Below are 20,325 nucleotides of genomic sequence, written 5' to 3' on the forward strand. Positions count from 1 at the left end.
AGGAAGAAAATGAGAACCAATGAAAAGTTTCGGAGAGAGGAAAAAAGAGGGAAGATGTTCCCAAGTTAGCTCTCCTCCTCCTGAGGGAGAAGACAAGCCCTCTGCTCAGTAGGAAAGAGCCGGAGCCGAGCCGGGCTCAGGTATCAGGCATCTGGAAGTTGCCTGGGAAGAGATGTGCTGTGTGTGGAGGGACTGACCTGAGGCTTGCCCCCAGGGTTTGCAATGGCAACTGGTACATGACGTGATTGCCTCCAGAAGGGGCTTCCTAGGAGCAGTGGATGAGACTGGGGAATGGGCAGGCACCAGGAGGTTACTATGGGAAGCACGTGTGATGGGGACTTCAGGCAGGGAAGGGCTAGGACCACGCACAGCACATCAAAGGAGTAGAGACTTTGGCAAGTCAATGGCTTGTTCAGTGAGTGAGAAAGACCAGAGTGTTGTCAAAGAGTAGGATTGTATACTTTCAGTTTTCAGAGTTGGCCTACATCTTGGTCCAAGTAAGGTCCAGGCTGCGTCTGAGGACTTAAGATAAAGGTTAGGGCACTGGGCAAGACAATGGACTGTGAGGCAGGATGAACCCGCTCAGAACAATGACAGGGGACAGCGTGTGGGGCAGAGAGGGCATAAGCTGCCAGTCCTGGATGCACATCAGGGAGTGACCTAGAGAAGACGGAGACAAGAGTGGACCACAGGCAGAATAAGTGCACCATGCAAGTCTCCAAGAGAGGCACTACTGAACAGCTGCCAGAGAGAGGAGAGAATTAAGGATTGTTTACTTATTGTCTAATGTATTTCTAGTTTTTGACCAGCATTACCCAACCGCCTTCTGAACACCACCTCTGGGATAGATTGCACTTCTCCTTAGTGAACCTATCTTCCCATCTCTCTAATTTCTTTCTCCATTTCTTTAATCCTAGACAGTAGCATCACCATTCTTCTGGCCAGCTACTCTAAAAAATAAGAAATCAAAGTCACCTTCACCAGCCCTGCCTGGTCTCCACCCAGCCTGCTTCCTTCCCCCACTTGAAAGCTCTCATCCTTGCTCCATCCAATAAAGGATAGTAATAAAGAGAACCACCTCTAGAGTCAGACAGACCTGGTTTGAATCCCAGCCAGACCATTTCTACCTGGAATGATCTGGGCACAGAAATGTCTTAAACCTGATTTTCTTCTTTGTAAAAAGGTTATAATACTAGTATTAATCCCATGGATTATATGAGATTTAAATGCATTAATGCATGTAAAGAACTGAGCACTGAATCCAGCACTCAGTAATTGCCTTCTAAGTTGTGAAGACCATTAATTTTAGAATTTTCTTTCTCTTTTGACATCAAGTATTCTGCAAAGCTTATAACCATATTTCTTTTGTATTTGTTGTGGATGGATTTCTTAACTCATTACGAATGCTTTATTATAAATGTGCTGGTAATAATCATTTTGATTTACTTAATCCAGTAATTTTAATTGTATGTGCTTTTTTTACACACCTTGAAGCAACAAACACACGGTAGACAATAAACACCTACAGATTAGCTGTTGTCATTTGTAAATTTTTATCAAGAATTTCAATAATTCTAATATGTAAATAAAATGAAGTCACCACTACATTTTTAAACACACCTTCATTAGAAAAAACTAAATTCTAAACAAAACATCCTCACCAAAAGGTTGTTACTAGACATTCACACTCAAAATGGCTTACATTTTGTTACAAAATTTTGGAGAACGGAAGCCTAGAAGACCTGAGTTTTGAGCATGGGGAAAAAGAAACTGTTCAGTGGTTGTCAGCCCCTGGGCTTCAATGGCCTCCCCCACCCCACCTGTCAAACCAACATTCACATTCTCTTCTTACTAATCCCTCCTTAAAGCTAAATTCAACTCCCCCTTATCCAGGGCAAAGGTTCAGAGTGAGAGGGAAAATAAGGACATGACTAACCCTGACTAGTGAATTGCAACATTATTCCACTGCCTACTATCTGCTCTGCCATCATCCTCAGCACCTCCTTCCTCCTCCTAGTTCTGTTTCCCTCTTCTCCCACCATTGCTATTGAACCTGAACACTTACACAAATGAACCCATCAGGGTGATTGGGGAAACATTCCATTGTGATTGCAGCAGGTAAATGGAAGCATGGGTTAGTATAGTTACTTTGCCAAAAGTTCTAGAAGCTACCAAAAATTCAAAACTAATATCCTTCCATGAAGAGAGCCAATGGCAGACTCAGGTTAGGATTACGATTATTTGAAATTTTGTATCAGGTATTTGGTGTATCAGATATCTTTCTTCTTTTAATGAAGATGCCTTCCGAGGAAGACATCTATTAGGGATAACAAGAAATAGATTAAGCGATAAATGGCCCTATCTTCTTGGTTCCCCAAATCTCCATCTTCTCTCCAAATATATGTGCATCATCATCCTTTGTCCACCCACCACAGATGGACTAGACATCCACCACAGAAGCCAGAAACTTGCTCTGTGCTAGTTTATTTCAGAAAATCCATCATCTGCATGAGAGCTCATTAGGGAAAAAAAAAAAAAGTTTCCATCGTGCTTGCAAACAAAAACTTAGCCCTGAAATATTCATATATGGATCCTAACACATATGGGTGTAGATTTAAAAAAAAAAGAAGAAAGAAAAAGGGAAAAGACAAAGGTGACTTCATGAAAAAAGCCAGTTTATAAAGAGGAAAAATATGTTGGTTGGAGCAACCACACTGTTTTTCATATCAGATAGAACCCCAAAATAGATGGCAATGTGTCCATCTATGTGAGCTCCTGATCCTGGTGTATCTCATAATAGAGAAATGGAATTATGGTTCAGCAGCAAAGACCTGGGCCCTCATTTTCCCAGTGGCCTAAATCAATCCCTAGTCCAGGACAAGATGCTGAGCAAGATGCGAAATTATTTCAGGCCACTAGGGTAAGCACTATTCCTGGCCACTCTGCAGGCAGTGCCATGGATGAGAGTTTCTAATTCTCTTTGGTGATTTGGTCCTGTGTAAACTGAGGTGTTTTTTTTTTTCCAGTATTTCAGCCAGATAAGCAGGAAAGGCCAGCTCCAGTGCTGAGATAGAGCCAATCAAGGTCAATTTCCGTTCATTTTTCTGCACAGTTTAGTCTGTTTTTCCCCTGCTCCTTATCCTGACTTCAGATCATTTTTATCTGATTATCAAATACCTACTGAGAGAAACTCTGGCAGCCTCTGGTGCTCCCCCAGTCATCCAAAGCCTCTCAGCCTAAGGAATAGCGTGAATACCCTGCAAAGCAGTGTCCTCAGGGAAGCCAACCTCAGACCCCAGGCTATGAACCACAGAAAGGTCTCCCGCAAGTATTTTGGTGGTCAGGTTGAGACCAATGGCTGCTTTCACCACAGGCAATACTGATTCAACTTGCCTATTACCAAATCTATAATTCTTGGCTTTGCACTGTACCACAACATACTCAAGTTAATATCTCACATAGGGAGAGAAAAACAAATCTTGTCATTCCCATTTGGCAGATGGTGAAATAGAGGTTTGCAAGTTTAAGAGTTGCCTAAAGTGAACTCAACAAAACAGTGTTGTAGCTGGAAAGTAGATCAGCTGACACCTGTCCCCAGTTTTTTAGGTCACAGACTTTTTGTAAGTTCAGAGCAGTGTTTTACTTACCATATTCCTCCTTGAGATCTTCTATTTACTTTGTTAAACTGTGGATACCAGTGGAGAGGTACCAGGTGTACATTCCAGACATTTATACAATATCCACAGACTGAGCCGTCTGCCTGTTGGGTACGGAGCTCCTGGCTGAAGAATTTCTAAGGTTGTCAGAAGAACAAATGAGGCATTAGGGGCTCTGATGTGAAAGGAAATTGCATTTACCCCTGCAAAGACAGATTAAAACATACTCTTCGTTATTACAAATAAAAAGCTAACCAATTTAGTCTGTGCTTTTTCAAATTACATTGCTCTCCCCCTGTATCTTCATTAAATAAATGCAAACACATGTGCTTAGAAATGGGTAGGTGTAAAAGAACATTCTGCACAATTATATCTAGGCTGCCAGAGATTTATATCACATGCATACATATATCTAGGAGATGTTAATTCATGATGACAGCTGAGCATGACAAATGCAACAGTACACAAGTTGGAATGCCCAAAAAAATGCAAGTACAAACCCCATGCAGACAAACACGTATACAGGAGTTTTCCCTCAACACACGTGGTCGCACTTACAGGCGCTTTACCACTTTGATAAACCCCAAACACAAACACAGGAGGCTCCGCCGCCCGCGAGCTGCCCCCACACATGCAGCCGCGCCTTCGTCTACCCGCAGGGATTCTCGCTCGTCCCTGGGTACACTTGCCCTCCCACCGGCATCCCACTGCGCGAACAGACGCGCGCCAACCGCTCCCCGCGCCCGCCGGGGAAGCGTTGGCTCCCGGGGCTGGGGGCAGGGCCGGGTGGGGCCCGAGCGCCGCGGGGCCGGGCCTCGGCGCCCGGGGAGGGGACGAGGGGCGGGCGCGGGGCGGTGCCCGGCTCACGTGGGCGGGCGGGAGCAGCTGAAGGTCCGCTCCGGAGCCTGTGCTGTCCTCTCGCGCGCGGCGCTGGCCCGGGCGGCGGCGGGGAAGGCGGCGGCCGCGGAGGAGGAGGAGAAGGAGGAAGGCGGCAGTGGCGGCGGCGAAAGAAGAGGGGAGGACGGGGGCGGCGTCGGACTGGAGCCGAGCGGCGGCGCGAGCTGCCCGGGGCGCTGTCGTGAGCTCGCCCGCCGGGCCCCCATCCCCGAGCTACACCCTGCCGTGCCCAGCTCTGCCCGCGTCCGTGCCCCCGCGGGGAGCGCGCCGGGGCTGCCCCCCGAATGACGGGCGGAAGGTTCGACTTCGACGATGGCGGCACCTACTGCGGCGGCTGGGAGGAGGGCAAGGCGCACGGGCATGGCATCTGCACGGGGCCCAAGGGCCAGGGCGAGTACTCGGGCTCCTGGTCGCACGGCTTCGAGGTGGCTGGAGGCTACACCTGGCCCAGCGGCAACACCTACCAGGGCTACTGGGCGCAGGGCAAGCGGCACGGGCTGGGGGTGGAGACGAAGGGCAAGTGGATGTACCGGGGGGAGTGGTCACATGGTTTCAAGGGGCGCTACGGGGTCCGGCAGAGCCTGTGCACCCCCGCTCGCTACGAGGGTACCTGGAGTAACGGGCTGCAGGACGGGTACGGCGTGGAGACCTACGGGGACGGAGGTGAGCAGCGTCGCAGGCGGCTCGGCTGTTCCGTGAGCTGGTGCGGTGGGCTTTGCCCAGGCTGCGGGGAAGCGGGGAGGACGAGAGGCGCACGTGTCCGGAAACCCGCCAAAACACCTGGGGAAGCCTCCCACCCTTCTCCCGCGCCAGCGTTGAGACGCGACTAGTGCGCGGGGGTTTGATTTGACCCGGTTCTTGGAACGGGCAGTGTGTCCACACCCGGGGGAGCAAGGCGTGAATATACCTGGCGGGCGCCAGCACTGCACTGCCACCAGGAGGGAGCGACGCCCGGGTGGGTTGGGCAGGAGAGAGGACGCTGTCACTTGAGCCCGTCACATTACGTTCCTGATCCCTCCCTCTCCCGGTCCGGTTTGAAAACGCCACTCCCGTGGAGTTAGAGCGAACGCCCTGGGCTTGTGAGGCTGGCGGTCGGTACTGACCGCTCCCCGGATTGGTTTCACGTGGAGTCGTATTTCGCTTCTGGTCCTCTAGTAGCCTAAAGATAGAAGCCAAAACCCCATAACTAGGATGTAGGGGAATTGTACCTTATTTGGAGTGCATTTGGAAACATCCTAGCTATGGAAGTGGAGAGGCCACCTGATGCAGGTGGGGCTCAGAGGGTGTGGGTTTCCCTTCCCGGTTTTCACTGGGTTTCTTGAAGTAGTGGTTTTCCATCAAAAGAATGGTAGCCATTGTTGACCTGGAGATCTTTGGGCAAGTTACCAGGAAAATGTCTTAGAAATGAACAAAGAAGTTTACGTTTTAAGAACTATATCCGAAAGATCCATTCCTACAGTTGCTAGTTTAGTAGTCACTTTACTCCAGAGAATGGCAATATGGAATCACCAAACTGCACTAAGGTTGTATGACCTCAGGATGCTAGCTATGAACAAAATTCATCTGATTTTAATATTTAACAGTTTTGTCAAATGTGTATATAATAGGGCTGAGTTCTTTTTTTTTTTAAATTAGGAAGAATACCCATTACTGAAACAGGTGTCAAAATCTGATGAATTTACTGGTGTAATAAGCTGAGAAGGATGAATGGCTTATGCTTTGGCAAAATACATTTTCTGATGATAAACATAATCATAGTTAATTGAAAAAGGTTAGGGGAGGCAGTGTCAACTTTTGTCTTTACACAGCTCAGAGTTGAAGGGAATTAAAAGGATCCAATTAAAAGTTTCTCCAGCCCACTGCATAAAAGCTTATACAATTTGTACAGTTCACTTACTCAGAACACTTGGGCTGTATTTCAAATGCAAAATGTAGGATTCAATGGTACAATATGATAAAAAGGACATCTCTTCGTCCTACGGTACAAATATAAGATATGGTTCTCATGGATTAAAAGGGGGGGAAAACTTTCTCTAACACTTTTATATGGGCTCCGGGAGTCTTGAGTTTCACAGTAGTTAATGAGGGCCCTTAAATGTTCTGAATGGGCATATAGTGCCTTGGTTGACAGCCCTATAAATATGTTAGCTTGTGATTGGATTTTATCGGAGGCCTTAGGTCTGTAATATAACTAAATTCCATGCTCAAAAGTAGAATGCAAAATTCAGTTTTTAAAATGTGCACGTTATTTTATAATCTCAAGAAGGCCAAGGATAGTTCTCTTCAGTTTGGGAAGGTTAAAAATAAATTAGTCTTAAGTAAGTAATAAATAAAAGAAGTCTTCTTTTAAAGTTACTACTCATTAAACAAAATCTCTTGGTTTAGAGGATTCCTTATACTTCGCAAATACACACACACACACACACACACACACACACACGACACAATAAAGATCCTCTATGTATGTGTTGTAGAAGGTCAAATAAGTGACCAGGATGACTCTGGATAATCTGCCTTCTGATTTAAAACTAACTTCAAAACATTTCTTAAACCCTTAAAATTTGACATCATTGTAGGACTGTGGTTTTCCTTTTCTACCAAAAAAAAAAAAACAAAAACAACAAAAAATCACAAATATGCTACCAATTAGGAAGGGGAAAAAAAAAACCTTAAAAATCACTTTGAATGTCTACTCTGTGCTAGTTGATTTTCTGCTTTCTTTCATACGTCACTTCATTTAATTAGAAAGTCCCTAATCATAAAGTGGGGTCTAAGTAGAAGTGTAACTTACTTTATACAAAAGTTTGGCCAAAATAAGAAATCTCACCTTCCCTATTCTTAAGAATCAGTTTATTTTTGTCTCTGCACTACCACCTGTCCATCCCTGTGCACCCTTTGTCAAACTTAGGGAAAATCTGATTCCATGTATTTTGTGACAACATTAAACTAGAAGGTGAAGGAAGTATTAATTCCATACGGAGAGTATCACTGACTTATTTTATTAGTGAAAGTGTATGAAGTGTTGCCAAAACTGCCTGAATATTAAGAATAAATTCGTACCATACTAATGAAATCCAAATCTAGGTGCCCAGAATTTTTTGCATAAATTCTGATCTGCTATACCTCATTTTTTTTCCGCCAGTCATAAAACTATTGAAAATATCTAGGAAGACACATTGCTTTATTAACTATGTGCATACTTACATATACCCATTCATAGCACATGAATATAAGTTTGGCATAGCACTGTCTACATTTGACTGGAACTCATTCTGAACCGGATGCTTTCCACTACAAGATTATGTACTTAAAATGGCTATATCTAGAAAACCAGCTCCCAGACGAAAAAATCATAGAACATAATTTAAAACAAAACCTGTAAAAATAATTTTTACACTTGTGAAATATGCATCTTTATTTGAGGAATGGGGAGGAACTAATTAGAACTCGATTTGGACAGCAGGGAACCCACTGGCTTCATTTAAAAAAACAGCCCTTTTTATTTCTAAGTTCATTGACTAAACCTATTTTAAATTTCAGATGAACTACTAACAGTTTGACTATAAATTGGTTTTTAGCAATTCCGTGGAAGAAGTCTTCTTTTGTGATTTAACAAAATAGGATAGGAACATGGCCAATGCAGTTAGTTGCCCCTCCTTCCCTGTTTGACAGTTAAGCAGAAACCTAAACTTTCTAATTACTGCTGTTGCCTTAAACTGCTTGGATTTTCAAGCGATACTTATTTGGAAATTCTAAATACTCATCTTACTTTTGGACATACCAGTTAAAGGAAACTACTTGTTAATTTTCCCTCAGTATTAAACATTTACTAAGATGGTGTGTTTGCATTTTCAAAGTATAAAACATATCAAATAGCACCTTTGGAAACTGTTCTTGCAAAATTGTCGTTATGTAGAAAGGTAGGAGATGATTATAGCATCATTTGTTTGTTGAAACAAAATATTTTAAATTAAAACAAGGTTGTTTTAGTACCTATAAGTCAGGCTGTAGAATTTTTATCGTAGAACTTATATTTTATCTATATAGGCAGAGGGAGAGTCAAAGTTGAAATTTCCTAATAATTTAATTCCCTTCCCTGTTAAGGTGGTGGTATTTGGAAATGGCTAATATTCAGTAGGAACCTTCTTAACCTGGAATGTTCTATGTGACTATCTTATCCTTTGGGGTTTAATCCTTCTGAGAAAGCTGTAGCCCATCTACCTCCTCACGAGTTGATAAATGTCGGGTTAAGACTTTCACATTTACCCGGAATAGGACATTCATAGTACCAGACCTACTTAGAATTTCATTGTTGTCCTGCTGTTCTCTGTTTATATGACATAAATAGACTAAACAGAAAGAGAAGGTAGTCTTTGAGATTTCTCAAAACTTTTGACTTTGGAGCCATTACAGTTTTAAATGCAGTGAAATAATCAGCCCATATTAATACAATGATATAAAACCACTAGCATACATAGCTCGTTTTAAATGCAGTGAAATAATCAGCCCATATTAATACACTGATATAAAACCACTAGCATACATAGCTCAAGTTATTAAAAAGTAAATGGAAATCTAAAATGAAATGAAAAGTGACTGCAAGGTAGGTTCATATAATCAGAAACTGAAAGAGGTCAAAAAAGACTGTAATCATGATTAATTTTCTATGATATTGTGAGTTACTACGAATAATACAGAAGTAATTACATCTTACAATTTCCACATAGCTTCTTTTGGGGGGATACTATAATTTAAAATGTGCCTTTAGTTACAGGAAATCGCCCTGATTTTGAAAAGAAAATTCTAAGTTCCCTAATTTTTATTTTATTCCTAAGTTCCCTAATTTTAGTATTCAGTTTTTCGTGTGATTTAAAAAGCTGCACCAGGTTATTTCGCTAATTTATTTGATAGAAAAACTCACCGAACACAAATGCTTTAGAGATTATCCTATTCCTAAAAAGGCATAATATTCATTGAAAAAGTGATCTGGTATCAACAAAGTTTTAAGGGACGTGGTCAAACACACCTTTGCTCTGAGATGAATTCTATACTTTTAGTGGAAGTTTTACTCTGGCCTTATCTCAGTTTGTCTAGGGGTAAATAGTATATTCTTTAGAGCTGCCATAGCTATTTACTGTAAAGTCATCAGATACCTACAGACCACAGGGCACATAAGCCATGAGACTGGAGATTTTGCTTGTTTAGGAGATAATTCCTGCCCTCAGAGTGCTTCTAGTCCACAGTGTGTTTCATTATGTAGTGTCAGAAACTGGGGAAATCCTTGAAGAGAATGGCGAGGAAAAAGCAGAAATTTGGAAGTAGTACAGGACAAATCTTGAACGTTTCACCTGGAAGTACAAAATCTTGCCCATTTTTTTTAATTGGTTCCCTATATTCAGGATACATATCGAATTTGTCAAATCACTCTTAGCTCCAAAAATCTCTCCCAAATCTAAATAATAAGCCTAAACATTAAGCAGTTTTCCCTACCCTAAAAAAATGGTGAACATGAAAGAAAATGTAAAATAATTTGATGACCCATGTCCCGAGTATTCAGATCACTAATAATTTTAAGTCTTTGAGCCTGTTGGAATGTTATAGTGACAGACCTAGGGTTTTTAAAGGTTTTCAGCTAAGTGAGTAAAATTAGAATAAAATTTACAAATGGAACTCATTTCATCTTCTGTGACACTGCCTTCCTTTGGGGGATTTTGCTGTGTTAATGTCAGAGAAGAAAAGTTGTTTTCTAATGATCACTTTTTTTGTATTAGAAAGTAGTAGTTTCATCTGAAACACTCGTATAAAATTTTAAATGAAAAGTTACCAGACTATTGGAAAATGCTATGCAATTACATTAAAGCCATAGACAAAATTACAGGGCGGAATTCATAAATGGATGAAAAGTAGCGCTTAGAGTTGACTTGGAAATGTGTGGGATTTGACCGTGGGCCTGCCTGCTCTATGCGCCAGGCTCTCCCGGGGCGCACCCGGGTGCTTGCAGCCGAGATGGCATCCCTTCTGACCCCGACTCACGCTGCGCTTTCTCACGGTCTCTCGAAGGTACCTACCAGGGCCAGTGGGCCGGCGGCATGCGGCATGGCTACGGCGTGCGCCAGAGCGTGCCCTACGGCATGGCCACGGTGATCCGCTCGCCGCTGCGCACCTCCATGGCCTCGCTGCGCAGCGAGCAGAGCAACGGCAGCGTGCTCCACGACGCCGCGGCCGCTGCCGACAGTCCCGCCGGCACCCGCGGCGGCTTCGTGCTCAACTTCCATGCCGACGCCGAGCTTGCGGGCAAGAAGAAGGGCGGCCTCTTCCGAAGGGGCTCCCTTCTCGGAAGCATGAAACTTCGCAAGTCCGAATCCAAGTCTTCCATCTCCAGTAAGCGCAGCTCAGTCCGCAGCGACGCGGCCATGAGCAGAATTAGTTCTAGCGATGCCAACTCCACGATCAGCTTCGGCGACGTAGATTGTGATTTTTGCCCCGTGGAAGACCACGTCGATGCCACCACCACGGAAACCTACATGGGCGAGTGGAAGAACGACAAGCGCAATGGTTTCGGCATTAGCGAGCGCTCCAACGGCATGAAGTATGAAGGCGAGTGGGCAAATAACAAGAGGCACGGGTATGGCTGCACCGTGTTTCCTGACGGCTCCAAAGAAGAGGGAAAATACAAAAATAATATTCTGGTCCGTGGAATAAGGAAGCAGCTCATACCAATAAGAAATACAAAAACTAGGGAGAAGGTGGACAGAGCAATTGAAGGCGCGCAAAGGGCAGCTGCCATGGCAAGAACCAAAGTGGAAATAGCAAATTCAAGGTATGTCAGTGCAGGGTGGGTGGTTGTGCCTGGTCCTTCAAAACAGTGGGATATCAAATATTATGTTTGTCATTCTGTTGGTAACCTCACCAAAGAGCCTGTACAACTGCCAGAACCAAAGTTAGAAAATGATGAAGTGCAATGGAATGAGTCAGAAATGTACCTGCACTGTTCTGAAACACCATCATCACGAAATGTTGAAGGCACATTGAGATCCCCTTCCTGTTACGAATTATTTCCCTGATACTTAACGTCAGGTTGCTCAGACCCTGTGCATTTCCAGGAATCCAGAAAGTTACTTTCAGGGGTGTTTTTTGGTTGGTTGGTGGTGTTGTTTAAGAAGGCATAAAAATCTAGATATGGCAGAAATGGAAAGTTACGAGACCAAATCTTGCATGCGTTCTTTAAAACAACAGAGCTCCTACCCAAGTTAAGGAGGGCACTTGTTATGGTGAGCCCTGGGTGTTGTATGTAAGTGATGAATCACTGAATTCTACTCCAGAAACCGATATTGCACTGTACGTTGACTACCCAAAATTAAAAAAATAATAATTTTTAAAAAATATATCACTGCAAAAGAAAAAAAAAACCCAACAGAGCTCAGCTATATGGGAATGGCAGAGGGACTAAGGCTCATACAAATCACCACATTCTAAGCAGGCGTGATTAGATCACTGGCATATTAAAAGGAAGGGGGTGGGGGGAACCTGACATGGACAGATGGGACTGTCAGTGTGCCAAAGTTGCAAGAAAGTAGAGCAGTAGAGAGGGGATGGAGTGAGTAGGAGAAAGCGGTGAATTATAGATTGAGAAGTGGGGTGTATGTGGGCACAGAAGGACTATGTGCCTGAAGCTTTACCATTAATAGCTGGGTTCAGGGATCCAGTGAGAGGGATGGAGAAATCTATTGGGAATATAATTGTCTTATTGTAGACAAAAAAGGATGGTTATAAATGGAAAATATTATTTTTAGGCTTATTTACATGGCCAATGACTGGCCACAGTTTTGTATGACCTGAGGCATATATCTTTTCCTGCTTCAGTAATATTTTCTCATAGAAGTACGCCTTCTTTCAAAGCCACAAAATATTAGCATGTCTTCAGATTTTTATTCTTAGCATTGAATAAATGAAACCTCCTTTGCTTTGGCTGAGCCATATGAAACTACTGATATTTGGACCTTTTGATGTTCAAAAAATGGCAGTCTCGTGTGGTTCAACAGAATACTTTCAGACTTAAGAAGTTTCTATTAAAAATATATATATTTTATGGCAGTTGTTTACTTCTTAGTACCTGAAGCACTACTTGGTCTTATTTTTTGCATTATATTGAGATATACAGTAAAAGTCTTCAGGGTTTCCATCTTTATCCCAAACTCATCCTGTTTTAAAGTTAATATTTTTTGTTGATCAGCACAGACTTTCAGGAAGGGCCTCACCTCTCTTCTCTGCTGAGCATCCTTTATCTTAGATCATAGTTTTCCCAGATCACTGAGCGTTGCGTTACTTGCTTGTCAGTGTACTTATAGATGGGATACTTGGCACATCTAATCATACTGTGTCCCCTGGCTCTCAGCTAACTTTTAGAGCTAGTGATGTACCTTTGGTTATGCCCTGGCCTGTAATTTTAAATGCACTCTTGGATTCTTCCCTTTGTTTTCACCTTACAACCCAGTGATCTGGTAGAGGCGGTTCGATCTCGGCAGATGGAAAGTACACCTGTGCAGGACACTCTAGCAAATGATTTTCTTACACTTGCTTTAATTATTGACTTTTATGGTTAGTTTAAATTGGAGGAATCTAAATAATGAAGGGGAAATGCTTGTAATGCAAGGATCTCTGATTATGCTAGTATCATAAAACTCTTACCCAAGCCCTAGCCACATCCCCTCTGTTGAAAGTGTCTTGGGGATGGTAATGTAGTTTGAGAGTACTGTATTACATAGTTGATAATCAACAAATATACTTTTAGCCAGTTAACTGCTTCATAAATATTTCACTTAGCTATTTTGCAAATGCTCAATTCATTATACTAAGTGAAATAAGCCAGTCACAGGACAAATATTGCATGATTCCACTTAAATGAGGTATCTAACATGGTCAGACTCCTAGAAACAGAGTTAAATGGTGGTTGCCAGAGGCTGGAGGGAGGGGGGATGGGGAGCTGCTGTTCAACAGCTCTAAAGTTTCAGTTAAGCAAGGTGATTGTGCATGTAGTTATGTGATTTGTGCACATAAAAATTTGTTAAGAGGGTAGATCTCATGTGAAGTGTTTACTGTCTGAATGATGCAATAGACAAAATACTCAATTAACCTTTTATGTCTTACTTTCACTGTTACTCCTTTCCAGATTCATTGCTTTAATAACTACTTCAGGTACAGAGTTTTGCCACTTGTTTTTGTAGAAAGTAGCTGAAGGACTGACAGTCCCCTTCAGTAGCTCTGAACTTAAAGTTATACATTCTTTTAAAAACTTTTTTGGGTCACCTGGGTGGCTCAGTTGGTTAAGCATGTGACTCTTGATTTCGGCTCAGGTCATGATCTTGGGGTCATGAGATTGAGCCCCAAGGCGGGCTCTGCGCTCAGCAGGGAGTCTGCTTGAGATTCTTTCTCTCCCTCTCCCCCTCCCCGGGGCCCCTCTCTCACTCACCCACTTTCAGAAATAAATAAATCTTTAAAAAAGAAATAAATAATTAAAACTTTTTGGTTTTTTTAATAGAGAAAAAGCATCCATTAAGGTTTTGGAGGTTGCTGGCTGGGAAACGGACTTCTTACTATATTGTCATAAATCATGGCTTTTTATGATGCCCGAATGTCTGCTCAGTCCTTCCTGGATCCTCCAGTAGTTACCGTTAATGTTTTGGTTTTAAAAAGTAGCAAAAATTTAAGAACGTAGGTGACACTCTCCCCCTGGTCCTGCCCTGGTCGTGGTAGGATAACAACTAGAAAGTAAGGCTCCTGGGAGCTGCAGCTCTCAAAATCCCTCATTCGCCATTAGCAACAGAGGGAGATGGTAATAGTTACCGACCATCTCAGTTTGCCACCCAGATAGCGCTAATCACTATTCTATTGCTATTATTTCTTAGGCTACGGAGAATTTTTAAGTCTCAGGAAAATGGATCCATTTTTGTGCCATCACCCTATATTATCTTGAAGCAAAGCTTCAAGTTAGCTTTGAGAGAAAATAATGGTATCCTCCTCAGGGGAATCAGGAGACATGGAACCAACCACCTCCAGCCCAGAGATTCAAGAAGGTCTGTGGACCTTTCCTTTGCTTCCTTGAAGAGGGAGTCGTGTGTCTCCGCAGGAAACAGCACAGGAGGCTTATTTCAGAAGGTGTATTACGGGCCCCTGCTTGCTTCTTATCGAAAAGGGAATGTGAGGATCACGTAACAGTTAGTAGATAGTAGAAATAATGCAGCAGATAGAAAATTAGTAGATACTGATCGTTTACTAGCAGGTTAGCATTTAAAGAGTGACAGCTCTAAGGGACACTAATAATTTGCTGACTCCTATAACTTTTCTTCAGGTTTCTGTTCTGATCTAAAAAGTACTATGACTATAAGATGTAACAAAACATTTTCATCTCTTCTTGTCTTGGTCCTGTGCGTAAAAGTGATCTCCTGGAATTGAGAAAATGTCTCAACCTTGTATTTTAAGAAATGTTCAAGAGGTAGGGGAGCAACTCTGAATATTTCAAGCCCCTCATGTTCAGAGGCGGAGACCACAGCTCTGCCCAAGATGACCCCACTATTCCTCTTGTTTCGATTACAGTTCTCATTTGATCATTTTTACTCCATATAACTCTTGTCCTCAGTCATTGCCTAAGAGATGTTCAAAATACTATTCCTTGAGAAAAATATTTTAAGGAAGAATTTGAAGAAGAATATTTTAAGGAGGCATTTCGCTGAGGTAGCCAGTAAGTGGTCCTTAGAGACCCATACTTCTGTGGAAAAGAGCAGATAATTTAGAAAAGGATGTAGACAGAAGAAGAGCTTTGTAGACTCCGAGCCCCAGAGGACATGATTATCATGCTAAAGGATAGAAGATGGCTGGTGACAGGGATGGGAGAGGGCTGTCCTCAAGCACTTGAGAACCACAGGCTGGCTTCGTCGTATCACACAGATTAAAAGAAAGAAAATAAAGTGGGAGGATAGAGTGGACCACCGTTCTCTGACTCTGTGGTGGCCTCACTGAAGCTGGGAGGGTGTGTGGCTGGACAGGCTTCCGAGACTACCGTGAACTGTCAGTGACTGCTGCTCCCAGTCTCTCCCAAACTTCAGGGGGTGACAGCAGCCCCAAGACAGGTAATGTTGGGAGGGAGCCCTGGACTGTGTCTGGCCCAGCCCTAGCCCTGCGGGGCCCGGCACAGATGTAGTTGTACAGGGGGGTGGAAACACCAGATAGAATGTGGAGGCCTGCAGCTCCGGGGAGCTGCTGCACAGCCGAACTTGCCGTACCTGCTTTCAGAACGAGAGATTGATTCCATGTTGCCAATTTTGGACTTTAATATAAAAAAATGACACTTTTTTCCCCCAAAATCCCACCTGAAAAATATTATTTCCCATATTTTTCTTCTAAAAAGATATAATTCCTTAACAGTCTCCCTCTTTCCTCCACGGCCTGAATGATTCAGCCACCGTGGCTTTCCTTCGGTTCTAAGGGAAGTCTGTGCTCATCCCCTCCCTCGGTCTGGTGGCCCTCGCCCCAGCTAGCCCCTCCGGCTTGCTCCGGCTTCCGCCTTAGGCATCAAGTCTCTTCAGGGAAGATTTCCCTAAGGCCACACCCTCCCACCCCACTGCCACCCCCTTCCACCTAAATGCCCATTTGTCCGAGTTGTCATCGTACTTCACTGTATTTGGTATCTCTCTCTCCAACTAGATCGGAAAGCCAGACCCCGAAGGCAGCTTTGCTCGCTTTCCCGCACCCAGCAGCTAGTTTAGATCAGGGCACTTTCGTAAGGGCTCTGGTAAATATTTGATGAATGAGTGAATTAAATTCTCACTTCCTAGGCTGTACACACTCCCAGGGCTTCTAATTCTGTTTTCTTGGGCATTTATAAACCAGCTTTAGAGGAAGGAAACATAGCGCTCGTAAGTCATCATGATATAATCTGGCAGTAACCAAGGAAGTACAGAAAATGCAGAAGTATGGGTTACAGGTATGCTTTTCCTTAGCTAGGTCAACATCATTAAAGAGTCATTACTAAGGCATGGCGAGGGAATAAGAACTTGAGGTTAAGCCAAACTCTTATCTCCATTCTTCATAGGGATGAGCTGGTCCAGTGACACATGTGAGTGCTTCCCTTAAACAGATCTGGAAACTCCAGGAAGTCAACTTAAACTCATTATAAAAATATTAGCTCATCCTACTTATTTGACATCACCAAAATATGTGATTGGTCAGAACGTAAGAGCGTACTGCTTTTTAGGAATCTGTTTGCTAAATTTTTAGCTGTCTTTATTTCCTTTTGAAGGTTTTTCTTGTCTTACTTTTTTTTTTTTTTTTTTTTTGCCATTTTTCTTGAGCTCAAATGATCATGTTCAATAGAACGGTTCCTTACAAAATTACTTGACTTGATTCACACTTCGCTTATTAGTAATTAAAACCCAGAGTCGACCATGAGTCAGTGCACATTACGGATCCAAATTAAACTTCTACCAATTTTAGGGAAAAGGCTCAGTCCCTGCCAAGTTATTGTGAAGGGCCAGGAATTTGAAATTCTTAAATTCACTTGGACAAACGGATTCTAGTTCTCTTTTGCAAATCAAAATTCTGGTTTATTCTGTTTCTTTTCTCTAGTGTTAGTAGTCCTTTCGTATTTTTAAAATTATCTTTTCCATGAGTTTTTTTATTTCTTTTCCTGGAGCTCTGGTGAATGTTCAGTTTTTAGCATAAATGATTTTTGCAGGAAGGTTGAATTTTTTGTAATGTCTTATAAGCCATTTTAATGAAGAAGCTGTTAAACAGGCAAAGAAATCTGGGGGGAAATCACCTAAAATGTGGGAATTCAGTGTTGACAGCATTAACGATTTTCATTAGTTACACTTCCGGTGCTCTTCCCTCTCAGCCTTTGCTGCCTGTCACGCTTTTCCACCTGTTGCCGCTAGCCCTTCTACGAACAGATTCCCGAGGCTTGGTTAATACGCTCAGGCCGAAGTGCAGAAAAGTTACTGTGAATGGGGATTGATAGTTGCCTCTTTCTTCAGGAGGGTTGTCTTAAGAGTGAGAGAGTGGATATCACAGGGCTCTTAGTATGTAAACTGTGAACCACCATACCTAGTTCATGTTTTGGAGAATGCGTCCATTGTACAAGTGTCATTCCCAAAAGGAGCAGTTGATGGATGACCAAGAAGCCAGACTGGGATAGAGGTAAAGATGGAGGGAGGGAGGAAGGAAAAAGAAAGGGAAGGAAGGCTTGGGAAGCAGAAATAGGGAGAAGCAAAAGGAATGGAGTTAAATCCACCAAGCGCGACCACCTGTGTTTAGATGTGAGCATGGATCAAGACTCCCCCCTTTCCTAGCCTCAGATCTCTGTGAAGTCAATACACGGTCAACAGGCGATTTTATTTTTTAAGATTGAAAAGAAACTGAGCAAGGAAATGGCATATGTATTTGTATCAAGGTATGCCAGGGTAATGTTCTGAAGACGATGTGAGGTAATAAAGATTTTTATCTTCATATTGTGTAGGTACACTAGCGTAGGTCACCATTGTCTTTGGCATATTATATTTTTTGTATTGCTCATAAAAATTTTAAACACATGCTTCTCCTTTTTAACCAAAGAATGCCCATTTCCCATGGGCGAGAGTGAAGAGCCTGCTCTAATTTCCTCACATTCTTGTCCAGGCTGTTTAAAGAAAGCTGTACTTCTCTGTATTGAGGGGCCCAGGACTTCTTCATGGGCCAAGCAGTCACTGAGGATTTTCTGTGTGGGTGTGCAGAGGGAGCAGCTGAAACCAGAAAGATACCGAGGCGTCTGCTCGGTCCTGCCCCCAAACAAGGGGTAAAGCTTGGATAGGATGGAACTCCAGGGATATGATGGGAACATGCCCGGCTTCTCTCCTTCAGCTCTGATGTTAGGGTACCTCATGCTTAGCAGGTCATTACACGTAACATGGGAACATACTGTGTTATGGGAACCTTGTAAAACTTTCTTAGGGTATCTTGTTTCTGAAGACCTTTCTTTAAAAACCCTTCATCCAACCTTCCCACGTCCAGGCCCATTCAGAAAATGAGGCCTTGAGTTGGAGGAGGGGGGCACGTGTGTTTTAATGATGAACAAGTAGGTTCAAGCAATACAAATTTAATGAAAATGGGTCTTATGCCATAACAATGGGAGGGTCACAGTTATGCAGACTCGTGGGCCATTAAAAACATCTCCACTTTGATTAAGCCAAGAGCATAAGGAGAAGATGCTGTCTGTGTGTGGTATGAATGGGATATGAGGTAATGTTGAATTCTGCAGAAACCTACTTGGTGAAAACTGGCTGCAAAGACTGGAGGGAAAAAGCAACATTCCAGGGAGATAATAAGCTAGGTTTTGGGGACACGTGTTGGCCTTGTTTTAACTATAGAAATCAGAGTTTGCTTAGACAGTACAAACTGCAGCAGATTGGAGCTCATTTATCTCCAAAGCATGACATTTTTCCTGATTCTGTAAATATGAAGAATTAAAGCAGCAGTTACTTTCTAGTATAGCTTCCTTTGTACCGGAAGCTCCCCCCCGCCCCCCGCACTGTGTTTCCCAGAACGCCAAAGGTGTGATACTCTTCATGTTCCATCCCGTGTACCCCATACAACTTCTAGCCTTGACCTGGAGATACTCTGTTTTCGGGCAAGAGGCAGCGTTCTGTGTGCATGCTAACACAGCTGGGAGACTCCTCTGAGCCGCAGCTGCCAGGCAGCCCAAGCGCCCCGCGCACAACTTTCCATTATGGATTAAGCTGACGCTGCCAATCTCACTTGACTCAAGACACCAAACTGGACGCTTGCAAGACTAGTGCCTTGCAAATCTTTGAGATGCTTTTCTTATTATAGATGAAATATGAACATTGTGTTTGGGAACAGGATCCAACAAATGCCAAAGGTATTTATGTAAGTCATTCAGCTTTAGTACAACGGCCTCTTGAGAATAAAACCAAATAAGCTTTTAATAATTTTGTCCTTCTATTTCAGTTGGTGTTTCACATTTATTCGTATAATATGCTCAATGCAAAATAAGCTTCTTTATCGGGAATTTAATTAATATGTAAGGGGTTAAGATCGCCACCAAAAGAGTGCGACTCTTTGAAGTCAAATCCTCTTAGGATTTCCCTGTGTGCCAAAAGAAACATATTCAAGCCAAGTAAAATACATTAATTCATTTTCTAGCATTTTTAAAACAATTGATCATGCCAGAGATTAACAAATAACTTTGCTATATTTTTGTTAGTTTTTGAAAACTTCTGAATAAGGTTAAAATTCTGCCGAGTTTTGCTGCGTCTGGTCCATCAAGTTTTGATCTCAGGTGGCTTGGTCCAGAGATCCCTCTCTGTTTAGTTTTTTACATTGCTGTGGGAGTTGTTGAATTACTTTTCAGGATTTCTTACATTCACTTCCATCCGTTAAGGGAAAGATTTGATATTCACGTGGGGAGCCTATTAGTCAAAATGTGTTGAGGAGAAATCCCACAGAAGCTGGAGTTTCGAGTTCAGGAGTAGGAATGGAGGAGCCATACCCACCCTCCACCAGCCCTTGTTACTCACTCCCGTCCCTCTTGCTCACCCCAGTGATCTGAGAACCAGTTGAGCTGTGACTGATAGATTATCTTGCAAAGAGGCAAATGCGGTGGAAGGGTCATTAGTTAACACATTGATTAACACCCTGGTCTGGATTTGCAGAAAAGACACTAAGTTACCAGTCCATTTCATAAGGCTTGGTTTTTATCTCCATGAAATATTAATTTTAATCA

General features: G+C 42.9%; 2 protein-coding genes across 8 annotated transcripts in view; one reads left to right on the forward strand and one right to left on the reverse strand.

The window, feature by feature from the left end:
- GDAP1 (ganglioside induced differentiation associated protein 1) overlaps positions 1 to 4,455 on the reverse strand; it is a 44,661-nt gene extending 40,206 nt beyond the window's left edge. For 2 of the 3 annotated variants that reach the window (XM_045810184.2, XM_045810183.2), the window contains exons 1-2: positions 4,215 to 4,455; positions 3,648 to 3,793 (exon numbers count right to left, since the gene is read on the reverse strand). The gene's annotated coding sequence lies outside the window, so the exon portion shown is untranslated. Of the gene's footprint in view, positions 1 to 3,647; positions 3,860 to 4,214 lie in introns of all 3 variants that reach the window. The other variant, XM_087864797.1, reaches the window with a different exon arrangement.
- Positions 4,456 to 4,560: 105 nt separating this feature from the next.
- Positions 4,561 to 20,325, forward strand: part of JPH1 (junctophilin 1) — a 79,529-nt gene continuing 63,764 nt past the window's right edge. For all 5 annotated transcript variants that reach the window (XM_045810170.2, XM_045810169.2, XM_045810172.2 and 2 more), the window contains exons 1-2: positions 4,561 to 5,216; positions 10,614 to 11,373. In XM_045810170.2, coding sequence (XP_045666126.2) covers positions 4,838 to 5,216; positions 10,614 to 11,373 — 1,139 coding nt within the window. In that variant the 5' untranslated portion in view covers positions 4,561 to 4,837. The remainder of the gene's footprint in view (positions 5,217 to 10,613; positions 11,374 to 20,325) is intronic.

Source organism: Ursus americanus, chromosome 9 (assembly GCF_024610735.1).
Source record: "Ursus americanus isolate L20-20 chromosome 9, mUrsAme1.1.p, whole genome shotgun sequence".
Taxonomy (NCBI): Eukaryota; Metazoa; Chordata; class Mammalia; order Carnivora; family Ursidae; genus Ursus; species Ursus americanus.